At 41.9% G+C, this 12,734-nt stretch overlaps 1 protein-coding gene across 3 annotated transcripts; it reads left to right on the forward strand.

Moving 5' to 3' along the window:
* Positions 1-929: 929 nt before the first annotated feature.
* Positions 930-12,503, forward strand: TIGAR (TP53 induced glycolysis regulatory phosphatase). 3 transcript variants are annotated; one of them, XM_063356020.1, is made up of 7 exons: positions 1,321-1,360; positions 1,690-1,723; positions 3,164-3,201; positions 5,383-5,504; positions 7,881-7,958; positions 10,470-10,580; positions 11,011-12,503. In XM_063356020.1, the coding sequence occupies exons 1-7, from the start codon at positions 1,351-1,353 to the stop codon at positions 11,467-11,469; spliced, it is 852 nt and encodes a 283-aa protein (XP_063212090.1). In that variant the 5' UTR covers positions 1,321-1,350; the 3' UTR covers positions 11,470-12,503. The 3 variants fall into 3 exon arrangements, with proteins under 3 accessions (XP_063212100.1, XP_063212090.1, XP_063212108.1); XM_063356030.1 differs by lacking the exons at positions 1,321-1,360; positions 1,690-1,723 and adding an exon at positions 930-1,089; XM_063356038.1 differs by lacking the exon at positions 7,881-7,958.
* Positions 12,504-12,734: the final 231 nt, after the last annotated feature.

Here is a 12,734-nt window from a genome sequence, read left to right on the forward strand (position 1 = left end):
TGGATGGGCCTGTTGGAGTGGATCCAGAGGAAGGACACGAAGACGATCTGAGGGCTGGAGCGCCTCTGCTATGAGGACAGGCTGAGAGAGTTGGGGTTGTTCAGCCTGGAGAAGAGAAGGCTCCAGGGAGATCTTACAGCAGCCTTCCAGTACCTAAAGGGGGCCTACAGGAAGGATGGGAGGGACTCTTTATCAGGGAGTGTAGTGATAGGATGAGGGGTAATAGTTTTAAGCTGGAAAGGCTAGTTTTAGATATCAGGAAGAAATTCTTTACTGTGAGGGTGGTGAGACACTGGAACAGGTTGCCCAGGGAGGTTGTGGATGCCCCATCCCTGGAAGTGTTCAAGGCCAGGCTGGATGGGGCTTTGAGCAGCCTGGTCTAGTGGGAGGCGTCCTGGAACTAGATGGTCCCTTCCAACTCTAACCATTCTATGATTCTGTGATTCTCTCCCCTCCCATCTCTGGCAAATACGAAGACAGCGAATGCAGGAAAAGGCCACATCCTTGAGGAATGCGGGCAAGCCATCCTGCTCCCGAGCGCCGACGCAGCGTCCCAGTGAGCCCTCGCAGGGGATGCAACGAAGTTTTTGAGAAACTCCCTGCAGAAAGCGGGATTTTGCGGCTGCATTGAACAAACAACTTTTTTTTGAGGGGGGGGTGGGTGATACCACCCCGGACCCTTTAGCGCTGAGGGGAACTTCCCGCCAATCCACCCCAGCGACGCTCCCCCGAGCGGGAGTTTTGTCACCCGACGGCCCCGGGACCCCTTTGGCACGGCGCTTCCCCGGCAGCCGCGGGGGAGACGGGAACGGGACGGGGCGGACCCCGGGGCTGGCCCCGAGGACACGCGCTGCCGCCGCCACCCGTCCCATCCCCCGCCGCCTCCATCGCCTCCTCCTCCTCCTCCCTCCGCCGCGACGGGGCGGGGCCGTGACGTCACAGGCGGGCGCGGGGCGGCCGGGCGCCGCAGTGCGGGCAGGAGGCGCCGGCAGCGGCGGGGTGAGGCCAGACCGGACCGGACCGGGCCGGGCCTTGCACGCACTTGTGCGTCCGCGCCATGGTTCGCTTCGGGCTGACCGTCGTCCGGCAGTGAGTACCGTGGCGCTACCCCCCTCCGCGCCCCCGCCCGTACCGAGCCTTCCCCTGTCTTTCCTCTCCCCCCCGCCCGCGGCCAGTGCCGGGCCGGGCCGGGCCGTGACGTCAGCGGAATTCCCCCCCCCCGCGGTGGGGCGGTCCGTTAGGTGCGCGCGGCTCCCTCAGGGCTAACGGCCTCCTGTCAGTCAGTCAGGGTCAGGCGCGGTTGGCGCGGGGCGGGGGGACGGCAGTTCGCCGTGAGGGAGCCGGCGCGGGATGGTAGAGGGTGATGGCGGGCTGTCCCCGGAGGGAGGCGGGCAGGGGGGCTCCTGGCCCGGGGCGGGGGGCGGTGTGAGGGGAGGCTGTCTGATTACCGCCGCTGGTGTTGGCGGGCCTGGCGAGGCGGGTGAGCCTGTTGTGGTTGACTGTTCGGTCAAGTCAAGCCGTATCGGTATAGTTGGGTGTTGGTGGATGTACGGGGTTATACGCCGCATTAGCAAGCACGGTTTGTGAACTCTTCGGTCGTAAGACCTTTCTGCTGGCAGAAGCTCTGTGGTGGGGCGAAGAGCTTGTTTAAGATCGGTGGTCTAACATTTCTACTGTGTAATGTTAAAGAACTGGCGTTTGTGGCTTGGTTAAAATTGCTAAGGTGAGTTTTTCTCCCAGGCTGCAGTGGATGTTGACAAAGATTTGTTGTTAACTAGACTACATAGATCCAGCTTCCTGTGATTGACAGTAGCTGTTTATTTTTTATGAAAGCTAAACTTTTTTTTCCTCTTTAGCATAATTCAGTTTAATACTAATCAGTGCAACTGGAGCAATGACTTATTTCTTTTTCCTGATTTTTCTGTTAAGAGTTACTCTTGACTTCCCTTAAAGACCTGGATCTGCTGACTTGGTGCTCTAGGTGCAGCCTTACTTTTACATCAGCTAGAAAATGCATGAGCCTGAAACAATTTGTTGAACTTGAAATCTTCAGGTGGGACTCTTGCAGGCACTCAGGAAGATCCCAGTTCATTCACCAGCTAATGGATGGGAGTTCATCCATTAGACTGTGCTTACATGTGCTGGGCTACCTTAGCACGACTTGCACATTCTGCTCTTCCCCCACCTCCAACTGATGACCAGCAGGATGGGATTCATCCAGCCTGCTGCATTTTCCTCAAGAGGCTGGAAGTAGCTGTCAGGAAGTGGGTAGAACTTGGAGAATTAAATTGTTGCACCCTCTACAGGAAAGACTTTAAAGTGTACTAAAATACAGTGTTTTCTCTTAAAAGTCCTGACCATCTGTGTTCAGTTACCTGTTTGGGGCTCATCTTGAGGATGCCCACCCAGCAGTGTTGATAGCACTCTCTATAAAAACTAACCAGTGCACTTGGCCTTAGTGTCTAAGCACGGGACGTTTTAGTCAGATGAAGAGTCTCAACAAAGTCACCACACTTAACTTTGTTCATGTCAAGTTTAGTTGTTAGATTTTCCCTCCTGAATAAATCTGCGTATGGTTTCAGTTGCTCTTCTCTTGAAATACCATCAGTTATAGTTTTCAAGATAGGACATTTTAATTCCTGAAGAAGGTGATGTTCATTCTAGTAAGCTTTTCTACAGCTCTCCCTTTTTAGTGCTGCGTTACTTCAAGGTGTGCAGCCTGCTCTGCTGATATCTTTGATAATCTCTTGAACTGGCTTCCCTTTAAAGCACATAGGTCCAGTTGGCTAGCATGTGCTTTTCGTAAGAGGACTCCAGAGTCTTCCTGTGTCTTCCCTGTCTCCAGCATGGAGGCGTTGTTGTAATAGATGAATTATAATGCATTTACGATGAATTTAAGAAATTATTTCCCTTCCTTTTATTCCATATAGGTTTGTCTTAATAAATATTGGCTGCATGATTGGGTTTGACTCATTGAAATTGGTTTTGGTTTATTATAAAGTCTTCAAATACATCTTTTTGAAAAGAGGCTGTGCTGAACTGTATCTCATTTTTTATATTTAGACTCTGATGTCTTCTGTTGGTATCTAATATAATAATGTTTCTTAACATTCACTAAAACTATTGTGAGTCAAGAAATTTTTTTGTTTATAATCTCTTTCAGTGGAGAAACAAGATACAACAAAGACAAGATACTGCAAGGTTAGTATCAGTTATCCTATTAGTTTGTTAGAGATGGAAAATTATTCTTCCCTGCTCAACGGAATGTTAGGTATTATTACTGAATAATATTGTAAACCTTCAGAGACTTTATTTGTAAGCCAAGATGTTACCTTGATAGCTTTAGAGAACTATGAAGATTCTAAGTCAGTCTCCACAGAATATCAACAAATAGTGATGGATTTCTGGTATCAACAGGAGTATTAGAAGAGTTCCTTTTTCTGAACAGGGGAAAAAAATTACCTGTAATCAGATAAAGCGATAGCAACACCTGTTATTAAGGATGCCAGAGTGTCCTATAGCACTGTGTTAAATCTCAGTAGTATGAAGCCTGGGAAAAGGGCTTCTGGGACTCAGATGAGAAGTGGGAGCTGCAGCTCAGGTGAAGGACCAGCTGCATGCATGTTTGTACGATGCAGTTGGTAAGGAGCTGCAGAAGGATGAATAAAAGTCATGTTGTAAAGGATGCTATTGCCTTAAGAAGGTAATCTGTCACTTGCAAAAAAAGCGTACAGTAGAGCAAGGAAGAATGAAAAGTAAAGATTATTTAAATTCTTGAATGTTTAATCCCAGCTCTTTCTAGGGATGCAGCCTTTAGACAAAACATATAAAACCAGACTTCCCTTTAGTGACTGCTAACCTGTACACCTAGAACTGAAAATGAGGCTCACTGCTACAAGGAGCCTAGTGGGGTTGTACTCGGAGTGAATAAATTGCATACAGTGCTATGTGCTGTGATGAAGAATTGTGCTTCCAGATTTTCCTGCCTCTGTTTTGACATTGCAATTTACAGTTCTTGCAACATGGCTTTGTGTTCATAATAAAGCGAATAAAGAATATTCCCCTGCTTTATGTTCTTAAAAGTACCAATGATGTCTTTGGAATTCCTTGCCCTCTGTGTCAAATGACATGTAGTACATTCCTCTCCCCTCTCCAGTGCAGAAAGTGACTATTGCCTTGTGTTTGGAAAGGTGTAAGACCTATACGAGTATGGTGGGGTCTGAAGTCTCACATGGCTGAACTGTAGTCAAGGTGCTTAGAACTCAAATTCTGCACATTTTTTCTGTCTTTTGCTATTGGAAGCATATAATGATTGTGTATTTGCTTGGTGAAAATTGTTTTTTGTCCTTGTTCTGGGACTGATAAGAATTGCACGCTCTCTGCTTTGACTTCCTACAAAAGGAAAATGGGCGATACAGGTGGGGACATAGCAATTTGTTACAGGTTTGTCCCTCTGCCACAGTTCTTGGTTCTCCTACAGACTGTTGGAGCTGTGACAGGAGCACACCTATTTCATTTGAGTTGGGTTACCAAAGTGCTGGTTCACCAGTGCTGTCCTATAGCTCTGTGGCCAGTTAGTTTCACAGGCTACTCTGTCTGAAAACAATTTTTGGAAGGGTTGCTGCCTTTCAGCTAGGTTTGTTCCATCAACGTGCTCGCTATGCAGCTGCATGAGCATTAGCGTCAATGTGCAAGGTGGAGTAGGGGGGAGGAAAAGACCACAACAGATTGTGTTTACATCAACTGTAAAATTCTTGTGAAACCGTGTCTTTGGCAAAGAGCGTGTGCTGCTTTCCACATTACACAGAATCCCTTCTTGTTGCCTCATTTCTTCAAGGCATTGTCAACATTAGGGAATGGGGAGGAGCAGGCATTTTATATTTGTCAGGACTCGACTCTCCCGATATGCATGTTTTTCCCATACATGTTTTTTAGTATCAACAACAGTATCTTAGTTGTATTGTCTTTTTTCTTATTTACAATCAATAAATACGTTTATAGAGTTTCAGTTGTGAGATTCCTCTTGCAGGAAGCCTACCAGTGAGCAATCGAAAAGGGACAAGTGATTTGGAATGACTGCTCACATTTAGAAAATGTAGGCCTCTGTTTTATGTTTAAATTTGTCATATGTATACATTGGTATAAATATAATCGATAATGATCCTTCTGTCTTCCTAGCCTGTACTCCCTTTTTTTCACACAATCTGTGTGACTGAGTTTAGGGAAGATCGGAGGAACAGTACCGTTTACTAAGGGTTGGTTTTACTGAAGGAGAAGAATTTTATTATGACTGAGCAGGTTCTTTATTGCTGCCATGCTTGTTCAGCTGCTAAATGGTCTAAAATTTGCATGTCTTAATGTTGATGGGTTTTTATTTTGTAGGTCAAGGAGTAGATGAGCCACTCTCAGCAACTGGTTTCAGACAAGCAGATGCTGCTGGTTTATTTCTCAGTAATGTGAAGTTTACTCACGTCTTTTCAAGTGACCTTCTTCGAGCAAAGCAGGCAAGTGTTTCTTGAGGCAACTGAATGTGAATATTAGCTTTATAATTTGGCATTTATTTGCTATTGATGATGCAAAAATAATACAGTGGCGGAGAGCCAAAAGCTATTTTGATGGACTTAGAACTGCAGTTTAAGTTGTGTAGAATTCAAGGTCTCTGTGAGTAAGGAAATTTCAATGAAAACAGCTCAGTTAGAAAGCAATGAAGGCCAGCTTGCTTTGCAGGGTGTCATGCAATATTGTTCTGACGGTTTTGCCATTATTTTAAATGCCCATAGGTTCTTGTTAAAGGAGTAATTGGGACTTAGAGGTAACACAGACTGAGGTCAATTTTTCTTTGAAGAAATAAAACAAATTGGCTGTGATGTTCTTGTACTCTCTTACACATTGTGGCAGTATGCTGTGTTTTTTTTGGGAATGCAGATCATGTAGGCAGGGTCAAATTGTGCTGTGAAGTCAGTAGAAGAATCATTAAATGTGCAGAGAGGCTGGATTTTGGCAGGAAAGTAATATCATACCTCTCACCTTGATGCACTATTTTAATAGGTTAATTAAAGAGGAAAAATGTTAATTACTGAGTAGACTTACATGTGATTTTGTGTGCAAGATTACAAAATACTCAAAAAATTAGGGAAACGGAACTTTTAAAAGTAGGGGCATGGATCAGCTGTTCTAGGAAGGTCATGTCTCCTGTGAAAGCCCTGTTCTTAATTTTCTCTTCTGTTACTGATGCTCTGATTTCAGGAGATATGTAGACTGCATGTAATTGAAACTACTAAGCGATTCTTGATAGCCCTGGTGGTTGCTTGCTTTTTGTTCTGTTGTCTGTGAAGCCTTGCTGTAAACCAGATCAACAAAATCTGGCATAAATTCCCTTTTTCTCTTAAAGCATAAATCATCAACATTGCTCATCAGTCTTGCAGCACATTTCCATAAACTATTTTAGCAGCAATACTTAAGCAGAAAACAAACTGGAGAGGGAGGGAGGAGTGCAATAATTATATATTTTTTAAATGCATAGTAACTGCCTGACAAGTCACTTCCTTTAAGTGTGTGGATGGCAGTGATTACCTTTAAAAACAATAGTGCTTTATAATGTTTATAAGACTGACTGTGCTCCCTGCCCGCCTTAGGGGAATTGTTTTTGAACGCTCAGACACTTGAGAGTGAGGTTGGTAATTTTTTTTCCTTATATGAGAGCCAGCCTTTTCCATGAGAAGCATTTGCACACTTGTAATGTAGAAGACAGACCTGCATTTGTCCTTTACATAAAGGAAGTATGTTTTGCCATTTGTTTGACAAGGTATCCAGACTTTGTGGAAGCTTTTCCAAAGGTGTAAAGCTGCAGTTTCCATTTGCTTGGAACTCCCTTTTTTGGCAGCTGCAAATCTTATGAAGAAGTATCCTTTACTATACTGTCAACTTCATAGCTCAAGTATGAGAGGAATGTACAAGTTCCCTTGCAAAAGATGAAAAAAATGGATTTTAGAGAAACTGTTAGTGGTAAAGTTTAGTTTTCCGTGCAGTGTCTCCTGCCTCAGCTGTAGTCACAGTGTGTACTGGTTACTGGAACCAGGACTCCAGTGGGTCCTGGCTACCGCCTGTGGCTGACAGCTGAACATTCAAACCTGAACAGGATAAGAGGAAAAAAAGGGTGTGTGCAAAGAGAATTGTACTAGCTGGGCAGGAAACCCTTTGGGTTTTCTCTGTCTTTTGGCCATGCTATCAAAAGGCAGGTGAATACAATAAGCTAGATTTCCCCCCTGCCTTGCACGTGTATCATCCAGTGCATTTCTCCCTTAGAGCATCGAGGCTGACACTTCAGTATGGTGCAAGCAAACACCCTCCTGCCTCTTAACTGCTTCAAGAATATTTGATTTCTGAGGTGCATTAGGTAGCTACTTGCCAGAAAGTAATTTCATTTGTTAGATGCCGTGTTTTCATAGTCGAATTAACTGATCAGTTTTTAGGTACGTACTGCTTGTGAGTCTGACCCATGTACTACATGTAAAGAATACATCGGCATGATCGCGTTGGGAGTGGTGGTATACTCAAGAAGATGTTACTTTTATTCTGGTAAATCCTGCTGCTGCTTTGCTACTTGCTGCCCACCTTTCATCGGTGCTAAGTGTCTTCAACTGTTCTAAAATTTGAATTGTGAAAGAACTTTGAGAAGATTGCAGCTTTTCTGCCTTTTATGGCCTGGCAAAGGCCGTATATCCAATTCTGATAGACACTACCAGCTGAAAGACTTTATCTTCTTTGTTTGGGCAGTTGGGTGCTACTAATGTGATTCACACTGGCTGTGGTGTTGTAAGATGGTCTAGCTATCCCATGAGAAAACAGCTCATTGATGTGACTGTATATTCACTTTTTAGACTGCTGCCACAATTCTAGGAAAAAATAAGTTTTGCAAAGGTTTGGAAATCAAGTGTGATGCAAGACTTCGAGAGAGAGTAAGTGCTGAAAGAGTTTGTTTTAATATTGAACACTGAACAATTTGAAAATGTAACTTACTGCTGATGGATATCTTGGCTTATTAAATGGTAGATTTGACAGTGGAGAGCGCTATTTGATGTATTTTTAATCACTGAAAACTGAACTCTTCGTACCAGGTACTATAAATTGTTTGCAGAATTGTGAAGCAAAGCCAAAATTTAGTGATTAGTGCTGTAACCGTGATGCTCTGATGATTTAAGTGAGCTAAGATTTACACATGGAGGGAATTATCTTAAATGTAATAAAAAGCTTATCTCTGTTTTCTAACCCCATCTGTAACGTGTTAAAGGTACTTCCTCTGCCTACCTTCTCTAGCCTGATGGCACCACTCAATGTTGGCTTTTTAGCTGTTTATACCTTTTCATTTGCACAAAGACTACTGGAAGGCTTTTTGCTGCTGATGGAACAATCTGCTTTCGTGATTAGCCTCTCTGCCTGACAACAAGTATAATTGTACCTCCTATCTGTTCTTAAGTATGTCTTGATCAGAATAAACTTGGATGCTGGCTGTTTCTGCTAATATGAATCTACCTTCAGATGCTACCACTGAGACTCTCAGCTGAATTTTAAATAAGGAAATGCTACAAAACCAAAAGTGGAATGGCATATTGCCAGCAGGCAAATAAGTGTTTAAGGAGCAGAACATGATTGTAGCATTTCCTGTTTGGATTGCGTTTTTCTGCGAGAAATTCCAGTTCTTCCCTTGAAACCATCAAATTAAATGCCTCCCAGTTTCTTTAGTTGCTTTACTACCTGACGTTTTTGAAGATGTTATGGGTCGTGATACAGAATTTTAGAAAGAATACTCTCAAGTCTCCCTTATATCTTTTTCCCCTTTCATGGCATTTGTATGGATGTATAGAAATGCCAGTACAGTGTCTGCAGTCCACAGGTTGTAAGTCACTACTCTGGATAACTGGAGTTAAGTTTGAATTACATGAAAAGAAGCAGAGTCCTTTAAAAGAACATATGTCATTGACCCTGTTAAGAAAGTTTTATTCTCTCATGCCTTGCTTTTGTGAGAGAAGTCTGGAAAAATATTTAAGATTAGGATTTAATTTTCAGCAGCTTCAGAGCATTTATTTCTTCATGTCTTTCTTACTGTTCCTAAATAGCCAATCTTTTGCTTTAGAGAAAGGGATTGAGAGGCTGAAATAAATGTGTTTCAGTACATTTAAATTCTGAAGACTGTGGTTAATTAATTATTATGGCAGCTAATTGCATATCCACAGCAAGTGGATAGTGACATAGAAGTAAAAAAAAAAACTTACTAATGAGTATGTGTCTGTATCCTAGTCATCAACATCTGGATTTCTGCAATGTGTGTAACTGAGTGTTTTGACAGTATAGCATTAGCTCTTACTTTCTCAAAGTGCTCATGGTAACTGCAGCATTTTCACTGTCTTTGGACATGCCAAGGGAAGACCAAAGCTTTCCGCTTGAATATATTTTTCATCTGTTAGTGGTAGTGGAGTATTAGTCTTCAGAGGGAGAAGTATTAATCTGTTTTACCATTATTAGAGTTCTTAGGTTGTTGTTAGATCTTCAAGGTCAAAAATGGTAATGCACATCCAAGTATACCTACCTTGTAAGATACATTACAGATGATAAATATTATGTTTTGTAATGGAACTTCTAGTGATCCAGAATAACTAGCTGATATATATGGGTTCTTACTACTGTTTCTCGGTGGGCCTTGCCCAGGTCTCAGGAATAAGCATGTAATTGAAGATAGGTAATTGCATGTTCTCTGCGTCTATTAGCATATGTTTTCGAGATCTTTTTTGCTTTCTTTGTTTTCTGAAAACACTTTCCACAACAGTAATGTATGTCCTGAAGAAATAGGGGGAGGCCTTATAGTTTATTTTTAACAGGTGGACTATTTTTTTGTCTTTTTCAAAAATTCTGATTTTTAAAATGGACTCCTCTGTTGTGGAGATTTCGGAGTTCTGTAGAGAAAGTACTTGTTTCTCACTTGTGAAAGATAATTCCCTGTAGTCTTTCTGCAAGTGAAAAATAAATGTAGTTTATCCTTGTGTGAAGAGCTGCATACAGAGGTGTTTGCAATGTAACCCCGGTTACAAAGACACTTGAATTTTGTATGCTGATAATGAGTGTCATAATGTAGAAAAAAATCTCAAGGCAAATATCAGGCTGAAGGTAACATTTTGAATGTTAATACTTTAAATGAGGTGCTGCTCTTAATTTATTTCTCTACCCAGCATATATATATATGTGCGTGTGTGTGTGTATATATATATACACACACACATGCTTTTAACTTAAATGGCAGATATCAAGATATCTCCTCCCCCAGTATTGGGATAAAAAGCAAAAGGTAGTTAAGGCTGCACGTTACGCTTGAGAATCCAAGAAAACAAAGCTGTTAAGAGATGTTTGCATTGGAAGCAGTACTGGAGACTTGATATATCTTGCTAAACCCACTCTTTGTAACTTGCCTCTTATAGAAATACGGTGTTGCAGAAGGAAGGCCTTTGACTGACCTCAAGGCTATGGCAAAGGCTGCTGGAGAGCAGTGTCCGTCATTCACGCCTTCTGGAGGAGAAACACTGGATGAAGTATGGTATTTATTTATTTGTGCTTTAGTTTCTAGGCTGTTTCATCAGTGCAGATGCAGCTACTGCGTACTTAGGAACGTCCTATTGAGAGCTTAGTCCAGCCAAAGATAGTTACTTTCCAAGCTAAAAACACTACTTGACCTGATTGCAGTGGCTGTCAAGTAGGGAATCTCTTTAGAACTAAAATACCGATTCAGAGATTGACTCCTCGTGAAGCTCTGTTTTGCAGAAGAATGATGGCAGTTATTCTCAACCTTGGCTTTGGAGGGCAGAGGAGTTAGTGCAGCACTTGGTAGTTTAACCGTTGATTTCTGAGACTTATCTGTGGATAAATGTTCGTCTCTTAACTGAAGTAGTTAATATCTCAGATTTCTGAAAGCCAAAGGCTCACGCATTCTTCACAATGTACTCTTCTGACCTTTCTCTTTAGGTAAGAGAACGTGCAAAGGAGTTTTTTGAATTTCTGTGTCAGCTAGCTGTTGAATTGGAACAGAAAGAACAAGACATGCACGGTGCGGCAAGCAGAAGCTCAGGAACATCTGCAGAACAGTTCGTTTTCCCTTGGACAAACCACTGCAGTGAAGCAGAACTTAGCTCTGATAACGGTGGAGCTTCTAAAATATTAGATGCCAATATATTAGTGGTGAGTCATGGAGCCTACATGAGGAACTGGATTGGTTATTTTGTTTCAGATCTGAACTGTACTTTACCAACAAATTTAACAAAGTCTCAGCTGTCTTCTGTCAGTCCCAATACAGGAGTTAGTCACTTCATTATAAAACTTGAAAATGGAAATTTGTTAAAACCTGAAATCACATGTGTTTGTCTTAATCAAGACTCTCACTTAGTGGATGTGGGAGCTGAATGTGTAGCTCCAAAAGTCTTTTAAGAGTCTTTATAGGGGAAGTGGGTTTAGATGATCATTATACTAAGCTTGGGAAGGGTATCTGTAGTAATTACTGAGATTGACTGGAGTTATTGACACCGAACTGCAAAACTGAAGACATGCAACCACTTACTGTCTTAACACAATTTGCATGGCCCTAGTGCCAGATAAAAGTTGGCGCTAAAGAAATAACACAAATGTTCTTTATGAACACAAACGTAATATTTCCAGTCACTTGCATATCTGCTCCTAGAGTGCATATTTTTAAAAACTTCTTTTCATTATCCCATAATTATTTTGGTTATATCCAGGTAAAAGAGTTGAGGAGGGGAGAGGAACGGTACCTCAAAGATGAGCTATACTGTATTCTTGTTTTATTACAAAATGCTATATTGTAATCTTAAACATATATGTTGTTTTAAAATAACTTTTTTGAATGCAATAGTATAACCTAAAAAGGAGCCTTGCCTAGTGGAAAAGATTTGGTACAGAGTCAGGGGACGCGTTCCTGGCTCTGATACTAAATAGCTGTGGGATGCTGGGCAAATCTCTTTTCCATTTGTAAAATGGGGATGATGATAAACCTACCTCGCAGGAGTGTTTTGTAAGAAATTGTTAGTGTTGTTGAGACCTCTCTTGAAGAGCACTGTACACAAACATAAAGTATTTATTTTTAACTGTAAGCAGGATGAGGAACCTCATGTGCACATAGTTGAAATAATGGTCTCTCTTCTGTAAAGGAACCTTATCGATAGGGTGAGCTGTACCCAACTAGAATCCTGTTGTCAATTGCAGTCGTACACTTGATGGATGAGTATTTTTGCCTACAATTAGGCGGGTTTGATTGCCTGATGATTGCTTATAGTTGCTGCTCTTACTGCATTCTTTCCCCACTGGGGTGTTTGTAGTGTTAATGTGTAAGCTTACTTGATTTATGTTATTTATGATATCCATACACTTTTTCTTTTTTTTGCATATTTTAAGCCTGTTTAAACAAAGAATTTTAAAAAAATTAAAGGCTCCTGAATAGAACTCCATTTCATCTGTTTTTTCTTTTGAGGGAAAAATCTTCGTTAATATTACTCTACAAAGGTTTGCTCAGATCATATAGCTTCCTTTTTTTTTTTTTTTTTCTGAAATACCCCACGCTGTTCTTTTACGGTGAAAAAGAGCCCTTTTAAGGACTAATGGATCAGTGCTATCCTGACTCTTACCTGGAAGAACCACTGATCTTAAAATGTTAAGGACATACTTAAATGGCTTGCGAC

Source organism: Chroicocephalus ridibundus, chromosome 1 (assembly GCF_963924245.1).
Source record: "Chroicocephalus ridibundus chromosome 1, bChrRid1.1, whole genome shotgun sequence".
In the NCBI taxonomy this organism is placed as follows: domain Eukaryota; kingdom Metazoa; phylum Chordata; class Aves; order Charadriiformes; family Laridae; genus Chroicocephalus; species Chroicocephalus ridibundus.

Coding starts and splice junctions, on each gene's coding strand:
- TIGAR (XM_063356020.1), top strand. Junction 1,724..3,163: donor GCTTGGTTAAAATTGCTAAG/GTGAGTTTTTCT, acceptor AATCTCTTTCAG/TGGAGAAACAAGATACAACA. Junction 10,581..11,010: donor GAGGAGAAACACTGGATGAA/GTATGGTATTTA, acceptor CTTTCTCTTTAG/GTAAGAGAACGTGCAAAGGA.